Source organism: Geotrypetes seraphini, chromosome 12, assembly GCF_902459505.1.
Source record: "Geotrypetes seraphini chromosome 12, aGeoSer1.1, whole genome shotgun sequence".
Classification (NCBI taxonomy): domain Eukaryota; kingdom Metazoa; phylum Chordata; class Amphibia; order Gymnophiona; family Dermophiidae; genus Geotrypetes; species Geotrypetes seraphini.
In genome coordinates this window covers 116,127,672-116,148,855 of record NC_047095.1, presented here as the reverse complement: position 1 = coordinate 116,148,855, position 21,184 = coordinate 116,127,672, and the positions used below count along the sequence as shown (strand labels likewise).

General features: G+C 43.4%; 1 protein-coding gene across 3 annotated transcripts in view; it reads right to left on the bottom strand.

The window, feature by feature from the left end:
• Positions 1-13,470, bottom strand: part of MSH5 (mutS homolog 5) — a 94,565-nt gene extending 81,095 nt beyond the window's left edge. For all 3 annotated transcript variants that reach the window (XM_033915212.1, XM_033915211.1, XM_033915213.1), the window contains exons 1-2: positions 12,982-13,470; positions 11,445-11,569 (exon numbers count right to left, since the gene is read on the bottom strand). In XM_033915212.1, coding sequence (XP_033771103.1) covers positions 11,445-11,555 — 111 coding nt within the window. In that variant the 5' untranslated portion in view covers positions 11,556-11,569; positions 12,982-13,470. The remainder of the gene's footprint in view (positions 1-11,444; positions 11,570-12,981) is intronic.
• Between the last annotated feature and the right edge of the window lie 7,714 nt (positions 13,471-21,184).

Here is a 21,184-nt window from a genome sequence, read left to right as displayed (position 1 = left end):
TTAGGCTAGCCCTAATGACTATGCATGAGAGAGATTTGCATATAATGGAGGAGGCGGGCTTGCAAATCTGCTCCATGCCTATTCATTAGGGAAGTCCTGAAAACCTGACTGGCTGGTGGTCCCCAACCCTGTCCTGGAGGACCACTAGGCCAATCGGGTTTTCAGGCTAGCCCTAATGACTATGCATGAGAGAGATTTGCATATAATGGAGGAGGCGGGCCTGCAAATCTGCTCCATGCCTATTCATTAGGGATGTCCTGAAAACCTGACTGGCTGGTGGTCCCCAACCCTGTCCTGGAGGACCACTAGGCCAATCGGGTTTTCAGGCTAGCCCTAATGACTATGCATGAGAGAGATTTGCATATAATGGAGGAGGCGGGCCTGCAAATCTGCTCCATGCCTATTCATTAGGGATGTCCTGAAAACCTGACTAACTGGTGGTCCCCAACCCTGTCCTGGAGGACCACTAGGCCAATCGGGTTTTCAGGCTAGCCCTAATGACTATGCATGAGAGATATTTGCATATAATGGAACGGAAAGGCATGCAAATCTGCTCCATGCATATTCATTAGGGCTAGCCTGAAAACCCGACTGGCCTGCTGGTCCTCCAGGACAGGGTTGGGAACCACTGGTTTAAATCATTTTGAACATTGAACCTGTCATTTCTAACTGAACTGAAAACCCAAAGGAACAAAACAAACTACCAAGCCAAAAAAAATATGTTACCCTTGCACTATATCTGTAATCAACAGTTTACAGTTAGCAAACAGAGTGGTTAGTGGCTAGCTTTGAGGTTTGCGCACCACACCGAGAAGCAGGGAAGCTCAGTTGAAATATTACTGCTCGTCACTTAACCCTCCAATGCCTTAGGGACAAACTCAGATTGTAAACCTGAATATAATGTAATGTAATTTATTTCTTATATACCGCTAAACTCCATTAGGATTCTAAGCGGTTTACAGAAAATAGACAATAGTGTGCATTAAAATTATAAGTAATATAGGTTTACAAAGAAATATACATTAAAGGATACAATAAAAATAAGATAAATAAATAAAGAATAGGTACTTAGAAATTCCCTTACTGTCCCGAAGGCTCACAATCTAACTGAAGTACCTGGAAAAATAACAATTAGTTGAGTAATAAAAGTAAGAAATAGAAATAGAAGAAAAAATAAGAAAATAAACATTCTAACAAGACTACATTGATCTAAGGACTTTGAAAGGTAGAAAAGAAGAGAGATAGGAATAGCTGCAGAAAGGAGGAACCATTGAGCAGTAGAATTTTGGAGAAATTTAAATGTTAAAAATAAAACAAAACAAGGGACAAATCAATGAATGAAATTAACAATAAAACATAAACTGGAAAAAAAAAAGTGAAAATATAAATCAGAACAGTCGGATTAAAGTCCAGATTGAGATGACTTCACTGCTAGGCCGCCAAATTTCACCAGGTATCATCTCTGCTTTTCGAACTCGACCGAGATGTTCACATCCTCCTGCATGCCAAACCTGATGAACTTGTTCCTCCAACTCACCTTGAACTACATAAGCTAAATCCAAATTCACATATCCATACCGGATGGCGGTAGAAAAAGACCTACAGATTTTGTCAATTCTACCCAATGTTATTTCTGTCCATATCCTATCTTTCGGTCAGAAAGCATGACTGCTGCTAAGATATCATGCCTTATTCAAGGCAACACATCTACACCACCCTCTTGGGCAGATAAGTCTGCAAGAGTACATATTTACTTAATATTGTCACAAGCCTGACAGAATTAGGAATACTCCCGTAAAGCTAGTTAGATCTGACCAGTGCACAACAAACACTCAAAGCACCCGAGTTAAAACCTGCGCTGAGCTTAGCCCCAGCCCTGCTGTTAAGGAGGTGCCTAAAACCAGTTCCAAACCTAGCCGGGGAAAACAGGGCATGGCCCCTTTAAGTACAGCACTGCTGAGGTTGCTGGCTAAGCTGGCCGACAGGCAGTCAAAGCTGAGCAGCAGCCCTCCCTCGCGCAGGGCTGGGCGTGTCCCAGCAGCATTCACAGCTCTTGAGGCTGGGAAATCCAGAGACCCAGGGGCAGCCAAAAAGAGCAGATCTGAGAGAGAAGCTCCGAGTCCACACAGCAAGCAGCAGACAAAACCTTCGCCTTCCAAGCAGCCAAGATGAACCCATGGATCGCCCAAATGATTCTCGAGGCCCCCACTTACCTCGACTTCAGAAAAACACTCAAAACTTACCTATTCAACAAACACGCCCCGTAACGCCCCCTTTCCAGAATTACCTGTCCACACGTTCGACCCATTCCCCCCCATTATTGATCGCTGTCTTCCTGCTCCCCTACCTGCTTCCTTCTTCATCAGCCAAGTTCAGCTAAAGTTGCTGTAAATCCAATAAATCGTGGTAAATCGGCCCTTCCCCCCCCCTCTATTGTTCGCTTTCTTCCTTCTCTCCTTCCCACTTCCGCTTCTTCAGCCATGTTCGGCTGAAGGTGTTGCAAATCCAATATATTGTTTGTAAATCGGCATGTCAATGCGGATCCTAATGTAATTGTTGTGAACCGCCTAGAACTCGATGGGTATGGCGGTATATAAGAATAAAATTATTATTATATATGGAGATGCTCAGTCCTGAGGAAGTTTGCCAATTGTCAGAGGACAATGGCTCAGAACCAATGGAGGTTGAGTGCTTCACCTGAACTTACTCCAGTAGAATGCATGGAAGTGGGTTGTTGCACTGCTGTTCCCAGGACTGAAGAAACACTTCCTTAACGAAGAGGTTTTGTTTTTTTTTGGGGGGGGGTTTCATGCTTTGTCTGTTCTTTTTGAAACTGTTTTGCTCTGAGCTAAATTTTGGGACATTTAACAAGCCAGAGGAACTGTTCTATGTTGAAGGGATTGTGGATACTATAAGAATTTAAAATGTCTTCTTCTTCCTTCCTTTTCTTTTTTCCAGGCCTCTGAGGATCTCTTTCCCTCTTCCTTTTCTTTCTTGCCCCTCTCCTCTTCCTCCCTTTCCTAGATAGCTTCTCCTTTCCCTCCTACCGATTCTATCTTGCCCTTCCTCCTTTTTTTCTTTCCTTTCCTCCCCTGTCTACTCATCCTTCTTTTTTTCTGTCCCTACCTGTATTAGATTTGGGATTCTTGAGTGTTATATATTATACCTCTTCCTCACTTACATTGATGTACTTTTCATATGATACCAACACTTTGTCTGTACATTATTGACTATTGTACTTTTCTTGTGTACCATTTTCCCTTTTGCATTTGTATTTTCTAAAACTTTCAATACATTTTCAAGGAAAAAAAGAATTTAAAACAGCCCTTTTGATTTTTGTGATTGTACAGAATGTGTGATGGGTTGGTTTTTTTTTGATGGCTGAGGTAAGCACAAAATGGCTGCCACCAAGCGAAGAAAGGTGATAGTAAACCAGCTCATGTTGTAAGTTGACTTACCTTGCACATTTGCCAAATCACATGGTGTGGTCAAGATTTTCTTGGAGACTGTATACCACACTGGAAGAGGATTCTGTGAGGAGGACTTGCCCTTCCATCTGTTGGTGTGGGATTGTGGAGTGCAGTTTTGTATGAGTGCATATTTTGGCAAGTCCACTGAATCTTCCTCCAGCAGTTCTGGAGAGCTGAGCCCTGTACTGAGAGATGATAGCTGTACTTTGTTCACCAAGAAGCTGCTGCCCTAGGCACTCATCTAGTCTGCCTAATGGATAAGCTGGCCTTCCTCCGTTAAAAAGATGATCAAGCTTAGACAGGGAACGAGCTCATGCCCCTGTTGCTTTTGCGACACCAAGGGTCTTCCCACAGCTGACTTATTTTATCTCAATCAATGACCTATTTGAAGCCATTGACGAATTTTTGGAATTTCCATCTCTGGAATACAAGATATGGTTAACAATTGCAATTCGTGATGCTGTCAACACTTTCAAGGAATGCATAGTTTATCAAAGTTGGACACATAACAAGATTTGTTCTTGGCTTGCTAATGCTTTTGTTGAGGATATAGAATACATATCAATAAAAAATTTGTTATTTATGATGAGAATGTGGCTGAAGCTGTTCTTGTATATGGGAGTTTAGATTGTCATCGGGCCTCCGACATTGACTTGACTCCATTGCTGGTGCCTTCGAGTGATGGTTGTGTGTCATTCTCCTGCAATCCGGGACTTCAAGGGATCTGTGGCCTATCTTCTTCCTGCTGTCTCTGACTGTTGAATTCCTCTCACCATGGTAGACTCTGAGCTGGCTTCTGCTTCTGAGGGCTGGCCTTGCTCAGAATGGATGGTGTGCTGTCTCCCCTGGTGGACTGATGGGATCATCTTCATGGACTTCATTTTGTTTTCGCCCATATTCCTCTCTGTATTTGTTCTTGATAGTATAGTGTCTTGTGTTATCTTTAACTTGCTTTATTGTTACTGGTTTAGAGGAACTTCTGATTTTTCTGCTACACCACTGGAGTTATCTTTGCTGGCTCCGTTCCATGTGAGCTATTTTCTACATGTGGCGGATCCGAGGATGCGTCCTTTGGTGTCTCATTACCCCATTTTTACGCCGGCCAGAAGGACATGGAGATGGGTCTGTAAAACAGCCAAATTGTCTTCTAGGGTGTCTTTATATTTGCCTATACTGGGCAATGGAGCTTTCCAGCCGGGCATGCAAAATGCCACCTTTCTTAGGTGGCAAGCACAAGGTCTACAATATCTTTTCCACCTGTTTTCGGAGGAGGGGAGCCTGGTCACATTTGCCGAGCTGCAACGAACTTTTGACCTACAGGCTAATGATCTCTTCGCCTATTACCAGATCCATCACTATGTTCAGTCCCTCCCAGTGGCTGCCCTTACTGAAGTCTGCAGGGAGGCACTTTCGGAACTCTTCAGCCTTTCAGCCCCACAGAGGATTCCTCTACGATTTCATATTGTGGGGATCCGGGATTGCCAACCAAGTACGAATCTGGATATATTAGCGACAGCGTGGGCTGAGGACTTGCATTGCCAGTTGACTGCTCAACAGTTACAACGGGTCCTGAAGAACATTCAGAAGGTGTCACCCAATATTATTCACTGGGAAATGCAATTGAAAATTGTTCTTAGACTTTACATTCCACCGGAATGTGCAGCCCGGATGGGGATTACTGCGTCGCATTCTTGCTCGAAATGCAACCAGGCTCACGCATCTTTGAGTCACATGTTTTGGGCCTGCCCCGCAATCCAACAGTTTTGGAGACATCTTGGCCTATATACCACATCGCTTTGGGGACGGCGATGGCTTCCGCAACCAAGGGCGTTATTTGGATTTTATAATAGAACCTCACCCAAACCCAGGGGAATGTCAGCATTTCTCTCCAGAGCCCTTTTGATGGGAAAAAAAGCCATCCTCTCCAACTGGCTCTCCCGTGATCCCCCATCATATGCACAATGGAGATCCCTAATGATAGTGCACGCAACACTGGAGACACGCATGATGGGAGACTTGACTCTTGGCCCGGGTCGCAAATTTTGTCAGGTGTGGGAGCACTTCTGGCAGGACCTCACACCGCGTGCTCGCAGTAGACTTTTGAATCTTTAAGATTTTATTCCCACTCTCAGCTGTTGGACTGGCCATGGATTCTTGGGGAGGGGAGGGGAGGGGGGGATGGGAGGGGAACTGATTATATTGTTGAAAATGTTATTTTCTGAATGGTACTACTGTTTGTATTTGCTTCTTACTGCTGGAATAATAAAAAATCATTTAAACATAACTTGCTTTGTTGTTTTTGATGCTTGTCCGTCTGCCTTTAGATGCAGGCTGTGATCACAGTTGTTTCATATTCCACCTCTTCCTTGGCACTTTAGCTTACGTTGTGATCTCTATCTGGGACAGATAGGGAATTTCCTTGTGCCTCTGTATTGTATCTAAATGGCTCAATTAACTTTTAATGTTAAAATTTTTTTCTCTTCTTTATTGTATCCACTTTCTGTAACCGCATCGAACCAAAAGGAATTTTGCGGTATACAAATAAAGTATAGTTATGTTATCTGAGTTACCAGTAGTATTTCTCATTACTATTGTATGCAAAACCTACCAGTTAGACCCAGCTGCTAGCTGAGTCTATCACTGCAGCCTGACAGACCGATCCTGTTGTGGGGTTGCCTGAATTTTTTTGCTAAAACCTCTAACATTTCATATTATCTGCTTTGGAATTCTTCTTTGGTCAGTTTTTTTCTGCTCCTTTGGGCTTTTAGCTTGATTGGAGCCAAGGCTAGAGCCTACAGCCATGATTTTGCTCAAAACTACCAGGAGATTTTTTTTCTTTTCTTTTATAATTCCTTCCCTGCTTACTTAGCCCTATAGAGCAGGGATCTCAAAGTCCCTCCTTGAGGGCCGCAATCCAGTCGGGTTTTCAGAATTTCCCCAATGAATATGCATTGAAAGCAGTGCATGCACATAGATCTCATGCATATTCATTGGGGAAATCCTGAAAACCCGACTGGATTGCGGCCCTCGAGGAGGGACTTTGAGACCCCTGCTATAGAGGAAGTCATCAAGCAGGCACCATGCATTAGGGCTCCTTCTAAATCTGCGTAATCATGTATCCTAAATCTAATCTGTAGGTGTCACCATTGTGCAATGACTGAGGCATCACCATCAGAAGCAGTTGACTTAAGCCAGATATCAAGCTATTAGGCCAGCCCCAGGGGATCCTTAAACATGACACTAGTGCATGTTTATAGTTTTGTTTTGCTTTATTGAAACTAGAAATCCTCTATGCTTCTCCTAGGCCTCGCTTTAATGAAACTAGGAATCTTTTGTGCTTCTCCCATGCCTTCATGAAGTTGTCATGGTGTCACAAAGAAAAGAGGCCTCTGTCTGGAAAGACGCTTATTTGATTTTGAATTAAACAGAGAGAAATAGTATGGCAGCCGTACTAGTCCACTCCTAAAGATAATATGTGGTACTAATCCAAAGATAATATGTGGTACTAATCCATTCTTTAATCATAGCAAAACTCGACTACTGCAACGCACTTCTCCTTAACATTACACAGAAAGAAAAAAGGAGACTTCAGCTGATACAAAACACTGCCATTAAATTAATATATAATGCTAGGAAATACGATCATGTCTCACCATTGTTAATAGATGCTCACTGGCTTCCAATTGGTCATAGAATCACCTTTAAAATAATACTGCTCATCTTTAAAACTCTAGCCTTCAACGAACCTCAATTTATATCTAGACTATTAATACCTCACAGTTCTCAACGCTCACTCCGCTCATCTGGTCAAAATTTCCTTACAGTCCCCTCTCTGAAAATTATTGGAACAAGAAGATCTGACATATTCTCTGTGATGGGACCTCAATGGTGGAACGCCCTGCCACAATATATTAGAAACGAAAAAGACGTTACAATATTCAAAAAACTTTTAAAATCTTATTTATTTAAAGATGCTTTTAATATTTAAATGTTTAGTGAGAATCTAAATCATGCTGTGATTTAACTACCCCTTACCCTCTTGTTTTTTCCATTTTTTCTACCTTAAATTGAAAATTGTAACTTTTATTCTTTCCCTCCCAACTCATGTTTGTTTTTGATGAAAGTACACTGTTAAATGTTTGTTTCTTTTTATTATACTCTATTTTGATTTTGTACATCGCTTAGTGATTCTAATAGGCGATTTATCAAATTTATTAATAAACTTGAAACTTGGAAATAAAAAGAAATTAAACAAAACGAAAAAAATCCAAGTGATCTTTTTTATTGAACTAACTAAAGCCTGGTTAGATTCAATGTGATTTAGAAGATCTGGATGACTTAGCTGTATACCTGGAATAATAAGAGTGCTGATTATAGAGAATGATATGGTGATAGAATTTGTCACGATCCCCATCCCTGTGGATAACTATAGGAAGCAATCCCCGTGTCATTCTTTATGGAGAGAGGGAATAATCAGAGTATGAACGGGCACAACCACTGACCCTCAAGCCTTGCATTGAAGAATGCTGGTGTAGAAGGACTGAGGTTGCGATAGACACTAAAGAATGACACGGGATGGTTTCCCGCGGTTATCCATGTCACCATGTCATTAGATGTGTTTCTGAAAGAGTGAGAGTACTGGTATATGCTGTCTTCAGGATATACAGTTACAATCTCTGCCTTCCTCATGGCCTTTGTTATTGTGACTCTGCGCTGTGATCTGTGACTTCTTGGTGCTCAAGTTTTCAAGTTTTATTTATATTTGATTAATTGCTTAATTAAAATTGTTTCTAAGCGAATTACAATATATAAAAGTGACATATAATTAAACATAATATTAAAATAAGAAATAACATATAAGATACTATAAAACTAGCAATTTATACAATGAATACAATTTAAAAAAAAAAAAGAAGGATTTACATAGCAAGTATATATAATGGGCTAATAAATTTATACAATAATGAAAAAGATATCAACATAAAAAAGGAAGAATTAGGAAAAAAAGCGTGGAAAAGAAGAAGAAAGGGAAAGAGGAAGAGCTCAAAAGTAATTTATAAGTTAAAAGCATCCTTAAATAAAAAGCATTTTAAATTCTTTTTAAAATCGCTAAAGTTATTTTCATCTCTTAACTGTAATGGTAATGAATTCCAGAGTTGCGGCGCTGATACAGAGAACAGATCTTGTCGGCGGGTTCCAATAACTTTTAAGGAGGGAATCGTTAAGAGTTTATGGTTGGTTGATCATAGAGAACGTGAGGTACTATATGGAATAAGGACTTTATTTATGAATTGAGGCTCATTAGTATCAAGAGTTTTGAATGTTAGTAATATTCCTATTCCAAAACGCTCTGCTCTCTGTTGGTTTGAGTTAAAAACTGATTGTACTCTTCTGCCAGTAATGCATGTGACTGGATTGCACTTTAGATATGTGAGCTTCACTGTCTGACTCTGCATACTGAGCATGTCTCTCTCCACCTTCAGCCACAGAATATTACAGCAAAAAAAATCTGGGCTTAACTGCTTCTATATCTGTTTTTTGTTTGTTTAATTCTGAGTTCCAGAACAGTAAGACCTACAAATTTTACACTAGACCAGGTTTTGTGATTATCTGAAAAGCACAGGCCCTGTCTTTATAAACAGAGATGCCAAGTTACCTAGTTAGAAACATAACTATTAGCTCATTTTTCAGAGTATGGAGACCTGCTCAACTTTATTGTGATTTACACCATTGACATAAATTACTTGAATGTAATATCCATAAAATATATATTGAGTCACTTCTTATTTAATTAAATCATGTGTGATGCTCATTGGGAACTCTCTTCCATGTTTCGCATGTATATTTTCAGCTGAAATTATATGTACTGGCCCTGCTGGATTTGTTTAACATGTGACACTGGTTGTATTTGGCTTATAAACAATACTATCTCCCTGCTTATTAACTGTGATATGTACAACTAGTCTGTTTCATGTTTGAGTTATCTTTTGTATATTTATAATAATTATCTGTATACTTTGTATATTTATTTTGAAAAATAAAAATGATTCTTAAAAAAAAAAAAAAAAGAAACAAGATGGCAGATAAAGGCCAAATGGCCCATACATTCAGCCCTTCCACAGCATCCATCTCCTCCTCTCCCTAAGAGATCTACATACTTGTTCCATGCTTTCTTAAATTCAGACACAGTCTTTAGAAACATAGAAAATGACGGCAGATAAGGGCCAAAGCCCATCAAGTCTGCCCACTCCACAGACCCACACCCTAAGTCTGCTCTAGAGACCCCGCTCCAAATGGCCCATTCTTAACTCCACCCTCTCAGGGATCCCACATGGGCATCCCATTTACCCTTAAAATCTTGCACGTTGTTGGCCTCGATCACCTGTATCGGAAGCTTATTCCAATGATCAACCACTCTTTCAGTGAAGAAATACTTTCTGGTGTCGCCATGAAATTTCCCGCCCCTGAGTTTAAGCGGATGCCCTCTTGTGGCTGAGGGTCCTTGGAGAAGGAAAATATCTTCTTCCACCTCGATACGTCCAGTGATGTATTTAAATGTCTCAATCATGTCTCCCCTCTCCCTACGTTCCTCGAGAGAGTAGATCCGCAAGTTGTTCATCTCTCTTCGTATGAGAGATCCTTGAGTCCCGAGACCATCCTGGTGGCCATCCGCTGAACTGACTCTGCTCTTAGCACATCTTTACGGTAATATGGCCTCCAGAATTGCACACAATATTCCAGATGTGGTCTCACCATGGTTCTGTACAACGGCATGATGACCTCAGGCTTCCGGCTGACGAAACTTCTGCGGATGCAACCTAACATTTGTCTTGCCTTAGATGAAGCCTTCTCCGCTTGATTGGCAGCTTTCATATCTGCACTGATAGTCACTCCCAAATCTCGTTCTGTTACAGTCCTAGCTAAGGTCTCACCATTTAAGGTGTAAGTTCTGCACGGATTTCTACTGCCGAGGTGCATGACCTTACATTTCTTGGCGTTGAAGCCCAGCTGCCAGGTCGAAGACCAACGTTCCAACAAAACAGGTCCTGCATCATACTATCATGTAAATTGGAGCTGCTCACTATGTTACATAATTTTGCGTCGTCCACAAATAGTGTTATTTTACCTTGAAGCCCCTGAGTCAGGTCCCCTATGAATAAGTTGAAAAGTAGCGGGCCCAAGACTGAGCCCTGCGGTACACCGCTTGTCACTTCTGACGTTTTAGAGAGGGTACCGTTAACCACCACCCTCTGAAGTCTACCACTTAGCCAATCCTTGACCCATGCAGTTAACGTTTCTCCCAATCCCATTGATTTCATCTTGCTCAACAGCCTACGGTGAGGGACGCTATCGAATGCTTTACTGAAGTCCAGGTACACCATGTCTAGGGATTCTCCCAAGTCCAACTTCTTTGTCTCCACCACCTCTACCAGGAGGCTATTCCTTGCATCTACCATCCTTTGTGTAGAAAAGTATTTCCTTAGATTACTCCTGAGTCTATCACCTCTTTTAACTTCATCCTATGCCCTCTCATTCCTGAGCTTCCTTTCAAATGAAAGAGACTCGCCTCATGTACATGTATGCTACATAAGTATTTAAACATCTCTTATCATATCTCTCCTCTCCCATGTTTTCTCCAAAGTATACATGTTAAGATCTTTAAATCTGTCCCCATACGTCTTAATTCCAGGGTGATGACCTGGATTTCTGATCACCTTATCCAGGTGCATAATGGGACTTGCAACACTGATTTTAATGGATAGGATCAAACACTACAACACTTTGCAATGTAAGTTCAAAACCAGGACTGGTCAAAAATTTTCAGACTGGAGCTGGATAACTTGGCATCTCGGTATATAAACACCATAGTGTAATGGGATGTAAATTCAAATAATCCCAAGAATACCTGAATCTTTTGCCAGAAGTCAGCTATAGGAAATTTATACAAGGAGAGCAAAGAAAAAGAAGGCATACTGTTAAATCTTCCTGCTCTTCCTTTTCATTGGCATCGGCATGGCATGCTGGAGTGGTTCGGCTGTTCATTCTATCACCAAGGCTACCACTGCTGCTGGTGGTGAAGGCCATTTCAGATGTTCTGTCTGTGAACAAGAGAAGTCATATTGATGGTGATTATGACTGTAAACCAGATTACCAATCCACCTCGCAAAAATAAATCAAACAAAACAAAAACAGAAATTATTCTCCCCACATTTACAAAAACCAGGGTTTTTATTACTAGTGCAATATCATTTGCTACAGTACTGTAGTGTATAGCTGAGATGAAGCCAGCTGAGAATCCTAAGTAAGAAGCAAGAGCTGAAATGCCCATTCGCCAGAGAGGACTAAGATGGTTCATCACAGCTGGTTCAGTGTGGCCAGTTCATTGCAGCTGATTCAGTGCACCCAATTCTGCGTGGCTGTTTTACCGTGACCATTTCAACATGATCTGAAAGAGCTCTTAACAGCACAGGGGAGAGTTCCGACAGCAGTTCTGCCGGTAAAAGGAAGAAGAAAGGTAGTATAGTTGGGGGGGGGGGGGGGCATAGGCCCCCTTGCCCCTCCAGAAGAGAGAGAGCTACTAATCTTCACCCCCACCCCCCAAGAAAGGGAGAGTACTAACCATTGCCCTCCTGGAAGAGGAAGAGCTACTAAGCCAATTCAGCATTGGGGTTCATTGCCCGCCCTTGCCTCCCCCCCCCTCCCGGATGAGAGAGAGCTACTAAGACAATTCAGCATTGGGGATGGCTTTGCCCCCTTATCCCAACCCCCATAAGAGGGAGAGCTACTAAGCTGATGATACAGCGTTGGGGGAGCATTGCCCATCACCCCCCCTCCACTAGAATGCTTTGCCCCGGAAGGAGAAAGGAGGGAGAATGTACCAGTAAAAGGAAGGAGAAAAGAAGGTATCTTTAGGGGGAAGGGGGAACGTGCCGGTAAAAGGAAGGAGAAAGGAGAGAGAGCTACTAAGCCAACAATTTAATTGTAACATCAATGCTGCGAACTGTGATGAAATGGGCAAATGATGAAATGGCAGCAATGAAAGGCTTGTCCCGCACTGAAACAGCCATGATGAAAGGGCCGTACAGAAACGGCCACGATGAAAGGGCTACGCTGAATGGTCCCATTCAGCTCCAGAGTGCTGGAATCTGCACTTGCTTGAACAATTGCTCACATCACACTGGGAGTCATGGCAAGAAGAAATATGATTTATGGTTTAATGACTTTGGTATACTGCTCTTAAGAAAAGCACAACAGAGAAGTTTACATCCAAAAAGCTTCTTATGGAGCATCACTGAATTTAATACACAATCTTACAACCTGCAGGTTCTAGCAAAAAGCCATACAGCATGGGGTATAACGAAAAATTCATAAATTATTTCTATCTTGACACACTCGCACTGACAACTCCCCCCCCAAGTTCCTATCTCCTCTGCCAACCCTAAGATAAACAAAAAACATATCATACAAATAGTCATGTTTTCAACAGCTTTCAGTTCCCACAGCAACTTACTTGTTCCACAAACCTGGTACTATACCAGTAAAACTCTCTTGCATCAGGCAAAGCCAAATGTCCCAAACCACTTGATCACAATTGATGACTTGGCTTAAGCTGCTGCAAGAACCCCATCAAATATTGGGGTCCTAACTCCTGAAGAACTTGAAAAACAGCACACCTTACAGTATTGAAGATGAACCTGTTTTGGTAGCCATTGAACTCAGTCCCACAGCTTTCTATACATAACCATTCTGACTCTGTTGTCATTTCATAGGTCATATTTAGGAAGGCCTATATAAATAGCATGACAATAATCTTAGCCACGTTAAACTGTCACGCGCACAAAAGTTTTCTACAAATTGGCTTACAAAAACAGCGAAACTCAGACCCAACAATTGGATAAACAGAATTCCCTATTAAGAAAGCCTCCAAAGTGCTAGGCTGCATCCTGTACTGTTCTTCCCCCACCGGTCCTTGGCCCTATGAGCTGGGAACCCGTGTGTCTCCCTCTCTCCTGTGCAGCAGCTAATGTTTTGCTTTCTTTCCCCCCCCCCCCCCGCCGGAATAGCAGTGGCTTCTTCCCCTCCCCCCCTGCCGGAATAGCAATGGCTTCTTCCCCCCCTTCTGGAATAGCAGTGGCTTCCTCCCCTCCCACCCCCCGCTGGAATAGCAGTGGCTTCCTCCCCTCCCTCCCGCTGGAATAGCAGTGGCTTCTTCCCCCCCACCAGAATAGCAGTGGCTTCCTCCCCTCCCCCCGCTGGAATAGCAGTGGCTTCTTTCCCCCCTCCCGCTGGAATAGCAGTGGCTTCTTCCCCCCCCCCCCAGAATAGCAGTAACTTCTTCCCCCCCTTCTGGAATAGCAGTGGCTTCTCCCCCCCCGAATAGCAGTGGCTTCCTCCCTCCCCCCCCACCCCCGCTGAAATAGCAGTGGCTTGTCCCCCCCAAATAGCAGTGGCTTCCTCCCGTCCCCCCCCCCGCAGGAATAGTAGTGGCTTCTCCCCCCCCCTGCAGGAATAGTAGTGGCTTCTTACCCCCCCAGGAATAGCAGTGGCTTCTTACCCCCCCCACCAGAATAGCAGTGGCTTTTCCCCCCCTGCCGGAATAGCAGTGGCTTGGCTTCTTTCCCCCCCCCCCCCCGCCAGAACAGCAGTGGCTTCCTCCCCTCCCCCACCTGCTGGAATAGCAGTGGCTTCTTCCCCCCACCAGAATAGCAGTGGCTTCCTCCCCTCCCCCCCCCCCCGCTGGAATAGCAGTGGCTTCTTCCCCCCCCCACCAGAATAGCAGTGGCTTCTTCCCCCCCCCACCAGAATAGCAGTGGCTTCTTCCCCCCTCCCACCAGAATAGCAGTGGCTTCTTCCCCCCCCCCCACCAGAATAGCAGTGGCTTCTTTCCCCCCCCCACCAGAATAGCAGTGGCTTCTTCCCCCCCCCCCCACCAGAATAGCAGTGGCTTCCTCTCCTCCCCCCCCCCCCGCCCACTGGTATAGCAGTGGCTTCTTCCCCCCCTGGAATAGTAGTGGCTTCTTCCCCCCCCCAAATAGCAGTGGCTTCCTCCCCTCCCCCCCCCCCCCCCGCTGGAATAGCAGTGGCTTCTTCCCCCCCCCCCCCCCGCTGGAATAGCAGTGGCTTCTTCCCCCCCCCCCCCGCTGGAATAGTAGTGGCTTCTTTCCCCCCCCCCCCAAATAGCAGTGGCTTCCTCCCCTCCCCTCCCCTCCCCTCCCAGCAGCTCTCAGTATTCGAACTCGCCTGCAGCAGCGTCAGCGCTGTGCCACAACGAAGCAGCCTCGGGGCTTCCGCTGAGTCGCGGTCCGCCTCTGATGACGCAACTTCCTCTTTCCTCGGAGGCGGGCGCGAGCCATCAAAGGACCCCAGGCTGCCTAATCGTTCTGCTGACGCTACTGGGTCCGGGAAGGTGCTGGTGGGCTAGAGAGGTGCCTGGCAGCGATGCTTGCTTGCATGAACGCTCTTGGCTCACCTGGGAGTCATTTCTGTTTCTTACGGTGTCACCGCTTTTCTTTTCTCAACAGCATTGGGGGGGGGGTTGTTTTTCTTATGATAATGGAGATCAGACATTGGTTGATTGGAAGGTTTGCTTTTTGTATAAAAGTAAGGAAAACTGCAGCCTGTATGTCACGACTTCACATTGGGTTTTCACGGTTATATTTTTGCTTATTTGCTAGTCCTGTTTTATTTCTTTGGGGTCTGGCATCTGAGTGGAAGCCTGTATAGTTGGCTGCTTTCCTATATTGTTATTATATCTGTACCTTTTAGTGGTTCTTGTTGTGATTATACTGTTGCACTAATAAAGACAACGTTTTTTTAAAAAAAAGAGAGGTGTCGCACTGGACTGGAAACGGAGGATTAGAGAATGACACGGTGACAAAATTCATCACTGTTCTCGTCCCCGCGGATAACCGCGGGAAACCATCTTCATTTCATTCTTTAAGGAGAGAGGGAAGAATCAGAGTATGAATGGCCACAACCACTGACCCACAAGCTTTGCTTTGAAGAATGACAGTCTCTGGTATCCAGAGCAGATATTGTGATGTCATAATGCCTCATTCCACCAGTGCCTAAGAGCCAATCACATCAGTGATGTCACAATGGCTTCATTATCCTTGGCTCACATAAGAATCAGAGTATAAATGGCCACAACCACTGACCCGCAAGCTTTGCTTTGAAGAATGCTGGTGTAGAAGGACCGAGGTTGAAATAGACACTAGAAAATAACATGGGATTGTTTCCCGCGGTTATCCACGGGGACGGTGATGATTTTGTCACCGTGTCATTCTCTACGGAGGATGATGAAGGGGGAGCTGCTGATTTTAGGGGTGAAAGGAGAAGGGGGAAGCTAGAGCTGGTTGGGGGGAAGGGGGAACTGCTTCTGCTGGTCAGGGGAGTTGCCACACTGAACCGGAAATGGAGAATAGTGAAGGGGGAGCTGCTGCTGGACAGAGGAAAAGAAAGGGAGGGCTGCTACTGGACCTGGAGGGAGGAGAAGGAGAGATGCTGCTGGTCTGTGGGGAGGGCAGTGGAGAAGGGGGCAGAGAGAGTGAATTGGTGGATGGGGGGGACAGTGGACTCAAGGAGGGAGAGATGCTAACAACAGGGGGAGAGCAAGGAAGGCATGCAAGCCATAGGGTGGGGGGCCTGGGCTCCGGGCAGAAAAGAATAGAGAGATGATGCCCAGAGGAGAGATGCTGTGCATGGAGAATAGGGACAGACACAGAGGGGAATGCTGGATGGGGACACAGAAGGGCAATACTGATCACGGGGGTACAAAGGAACAAGGACGCAGAGCGTAGTGGTTTTTATTTCAGTCTTAGTAGTTTGCCGGTCCACAAAATAATTCTTTGATTTCCACCGGTCCATAGGTGTAAAAAGGGTGAAGAACACTGTCCTAGACAACACTCTTACGATGGAACCACAAATCTCCAACCTCCGAAAAAAGACCCTCTTCACCATGCGACAACTGACTCATTAAGCCATACTTCCACCCACATCATTTTGCTCTGATCGTCCAGATGATGGTCCTTCCTCAACTACACTACTGTAATAATAATAATAACTTTATTTTTGTATACCTCCATACCCCGAAGAGTTCTAGGCGGTTCACATAAGTTAGACAGAGATTACAAGTGGGTACATATCAAGTTGATCATAGAGTTGCAAACAGCAAAGCGAGAGTAGTTACAAATGGTTACATAACAAATTGAATCATAGAGTTGCGAACAGCAAGGAGAGGAGTAAGGGGGAGAGGAGGGAGATGGGGGAGGGGAGTGGATCAGAGCGGGGGGAGGATTGAAAAGGGGCATTAAGGGTCTTGGTCTCGGAATAGGTGAGTTTTGAGTAATTTTCTAAAGTCGAGGTAGTTGTAGGCCTTGAGGACCATTTGGGCTAGCCAAGGGTTTAGATTGGCGGCTTGGAAGGCGTAGGTTTTGTCAAGGAATTTTTTTGAGTGGCATAGTTTTAGGGAGGGGAATTAACAGACTCCAGCTCATACAGAACACAGCTGCAAGACTCGTAGTCAATCTAAAGAAATATGAGTCGGTCACAACCCACATCAAACAATTACATTGGCTACCTATACCATCCGGATAAACTTCAAAGTCTCATGTATCCTATACAACATACTTCACGGAAACTCAGCTGCTCCTCTCATCCAACTATTCACAACGGCTTGGTCCACCTCTAGGAGAATCCTCAATACAATGCAACTAAACATGCCATTCACAAAAAATCTCCACTACAGGAGAATTTTCCACTCCATGTTTACCTTCCTGGGAATAAAGACTTGGAACAACCTCCCAGATGCAATCAGATTGGAAATTAGCTACACCTTATTCCAGAAGAAGCTGAAAACTCTTCTCTGTGACAATTCGTCCCTAGTATAGACTGCTGCATTTCTAAACTTCAACTGTGGGCTTTGTCTATTCAAATGAAACTGAATGCTGCCAAAATCAAATTGCTTTGGATTGGGCCAAAATTAGAAAGCCTCCCTTCCTCTGTTACGTTAAAAACAGGTATCGCATTACATATAGATTTTTCATCTAGAGTCCCGGGTGTCATCTTGGATTCATCACTTACATTTCATGAACAGATAAATTCCTTGACAAAAAAAAGTGTTTTTTTAGTCTGCGCATGTTGAGGAAGATCAGATCGCTATTCCATCAAGAACATTTCTCAGTGTTGGTACAATCCACTGTGCTTTCTCAGCTAGATTATTGTAACTCGGTTTATCTTGGCATTAAGCAGAGCAGTCTAAAACAACTTCAGTTAATACAGAATACTGCAGCTAAGCTCATTTTTGGGAAACGAAAGTATGATCATGTTTCCCCTTTGTTGATAAAGCTTCACTGGCTCCTAGTTCGCTTTAGGATCCAGTTGAAATGCGCTTGCATAATCTTCAAGCTTCTCTATGGAATATTTGATCCTTTTGTTGGAATACCCTTAGACTTTGCCATTTGAGAAACACAAAGATATGTTAGCCTTCCCTTCCTTTAAGGGAATTAAATCTGCTGGGAAGCTCAATCGATCTTTTGTTTTCCAGTTTGTAGAGATCTGGAATGAACTTCCTGACTCCACACACATGAAATTTGTCTCCCCACCGGCTAGAGGGTGCAAATATAAGAGACACCATCAACAACTGCTATCGTATCAAGCAGCCATATGGGGTAAAGACCTAGAAAAACTAATTGCACACACAAACAACTATGAAGAATTCAGGAGACACCTAAAAACTTACCTATTCTTGAAATACCTAGGTAATGAACCGGAACATCAACCCCCCTCGTAACATCATCACATACCAGTACTTATAAACTGTTAACCTCAACCCCTAATCACCAACCATGAACACTCTATTCAATTTACGGAATATTTCTACTTCTGTGTAAGCAGCCTGGCACTTCCTGGCCTGCAGCACACAAACTGTCGTAAACATTATTAATGTTATCAGATGCACACTGCTATACTCATTAATTCGTTGTATGTAAAGTTTCTCTTTATTGTATTTACAGTCTCTCGTATTGTAAACCGACTAATTCGTTGTATTTAAAGTTTCTCTTTATTGTATTTACAGTCTCTCGTATTGTAAACCGCCTAGAAGTCGCAAGATTGCTGGCGGTATATAAGAATAAAGTTATTATTATTATTATTATTAAGCTTTTAGGCCAGCTGCAATTATTTCGTAAATTCCTGAAAACTTTGTTGTTCTCGCAATTTTTAAATGGTTTAACTACAGCCTCAATGAAATGATAATATTATTTTTCTTATGCTTTTCTTATGTGCTTTAGTTTTTAATTAGTTCTTCCTTCTTCTATGTTTTCTGCTATGTACTCTAGTCTTAATTATATGTGAACCAAGTCGAGCTTCACTGGGAGATGACCCAGTATATAAACCAAAGATTAGATTAGATTAGAATTAAATCTTTATGCCCCTCTATTTCCCCTCTTCCCTCAAGCCTTTCCTTCAGTCCCCCCTGCCTTTTCCCCTCTCTCCCCTATCACTGTAAATCGCCTAGAGCCTGCACAGGTTTGTGCGACACACAAATGGAAGATTAGATTAGAAGTCTGAAAAGTAGGAGTAAATTTAGTTTATTTTTCAGGAAAAGACCTCAGCCTTACATTTCATGTAAGGCTATAATTTAAAACCAGTTCTTTCTTTTTCAAATGTATTTAAAATTCCATAGATATGGATATGTTCACTTTTATATTAGGAAACATTGCCAATGGCAGATACACAAGGGTGACCAGGTCGACATCGTATATCTGGATTTTCAGAAGGCGTTCGACAAGGTTTCGCATGAACGACTACTTAGAAAAATTGTGAGCCATGGAATCGAGGGTGAAATACTTGCGTGGATTAAAAATTGGCTGGCGGTTAGGAAACAAAGAGTGGGGGTAAATAGACAATACTCAGACTGGAAAAGCGTCACAAATGGAGTGCCGCAGGGTTCGGTGCTTGGACCTGTGCTCTTCAACATATTTATAAACGACCTGGAAATTGGTACGATGAGTGAGGTGATTAAATTTGCAGACGATACGAAGTTATTCAGAGTAGTGAAGACGCAGGAGTATTGTGAAGACCTGCAGCGGGACATAAACACGCTCGAGAAATGGGCCACGACATGGCAAATGAGGTTTAATGTGGATAAGTGTAAGGTGATGCATGTTGGTAACAAAAATCTTATACACAAATACAGGATGTCTGGTTCAGTACTTGGAGAGCCCCCCTCTCCCCCAGGAAAGAGACATGGGAGTACTGGTCGACAAGTCAATGAAGCCGTCTGTGCAATGTGTGGCAGTGACGAAAAGGGCGAACAGAATGCTAGGAGTGATTAAGAAGGGGATCACGAACAGATCGGAGAAGGTTATCATGCCGCTGTACCGGGCCATGGTACGCCCTCACCTGGAATACTGCGTCCAGAGAAGAGCGACTAAAATGGTTAAGGGGCTGGAGGAGTTGCCGTACAGTGAGAGATTTAGAAAAACTAGGCCTCTTTTCCCTTGAAAAGAGGAAACTGAGAGGGGACATGATTGAAACATTCAATATAATGAAGGGAATAGACTTAGTAGATAAACACAGGTTGTTCACCCTCTCCAAGGTAAAGAGAATGAGAGGGCACTTTCTAAAGTTAAAAGGGATAGATTCCATACAAACGTAAGGAAGTTCTTCTTCACCCAGAGAGTGGTAGAAAACTGGAATGCTCTTCCGGAGGCTGTTATAGAGGAAAACACCCTCCAGGGATTCAAGACAAAGTTAGACAAGTTCCTGCTGAACCAGAACTCAGTTAGGGCACTGGTCTTTGACCTAAGGGCCGCCACGTGAGCGGACTGCTGGGCATGATGGACCACTGGTCTGACTCAGCAGCGACAATTCTTATGTTCTTATAATATAAACAATGTCAGCAATAGGCACTCTATCCACTAACTTCATCATCTGGAAAATATGTCCCTGATCCAAAACTGTGAAGTGTTACATGCTACAGAAATATTCAAACCCTGTCACAGCTAAGTTTAAAATCTTGATCATGACTCTTAATGCCTTTGATGCTAAGAAAGAATATGAAGAGAAACTTGCAAAAGAGGCAAAAACTCATAGCAATTTTTAAAGTACATCAGAAGCAGAAAACCTGTGAGGGAATCTGTGGGACCGTTGGATGATCAAGGAGCGAAAGGGGCGCTCAGAGAGGATAAGGCCATAGCAGAAAGACTTGATTGAATTCTTTGCTTTGGTTTTTACGGAAGAAGATTTAAGAGATCTATCTGAATCAGAAATGGTTTTCAAGGATGATGATGCGGAGGAACTGAAAGAAATCATGGTGAATCTGGAAGATGTACTAAGCCAAATCGACAAGTTAAAAAGTGATAAATCGCCAGGACCGGATGGTATACTTCCCAGGGTATTAAAAGAACTCAAAAATTAAATTGCTGACCTGCTGTTAGAGATTTGTAACCTGTCACTAAAATCATCTGTAGTACCTGAAGATTGGAGGATGGCCAATGTTACACTGATTTTTAAAAAGGGCTCCAGAGGGAGATCTGGGAAATTACAAACTGGTAAGCCTCACTTCACTGCTGGACTAAATGGTAGAAACAATTATAAAAAATAAAATTGTGGAACACATAGACAAACATGATTTAATGAGACGAGTCAGCATGGGTTCAGCCGAGGTAGATCTTGCCTCACAAATTTGCTTGACTTCATTGAAGGTGTGA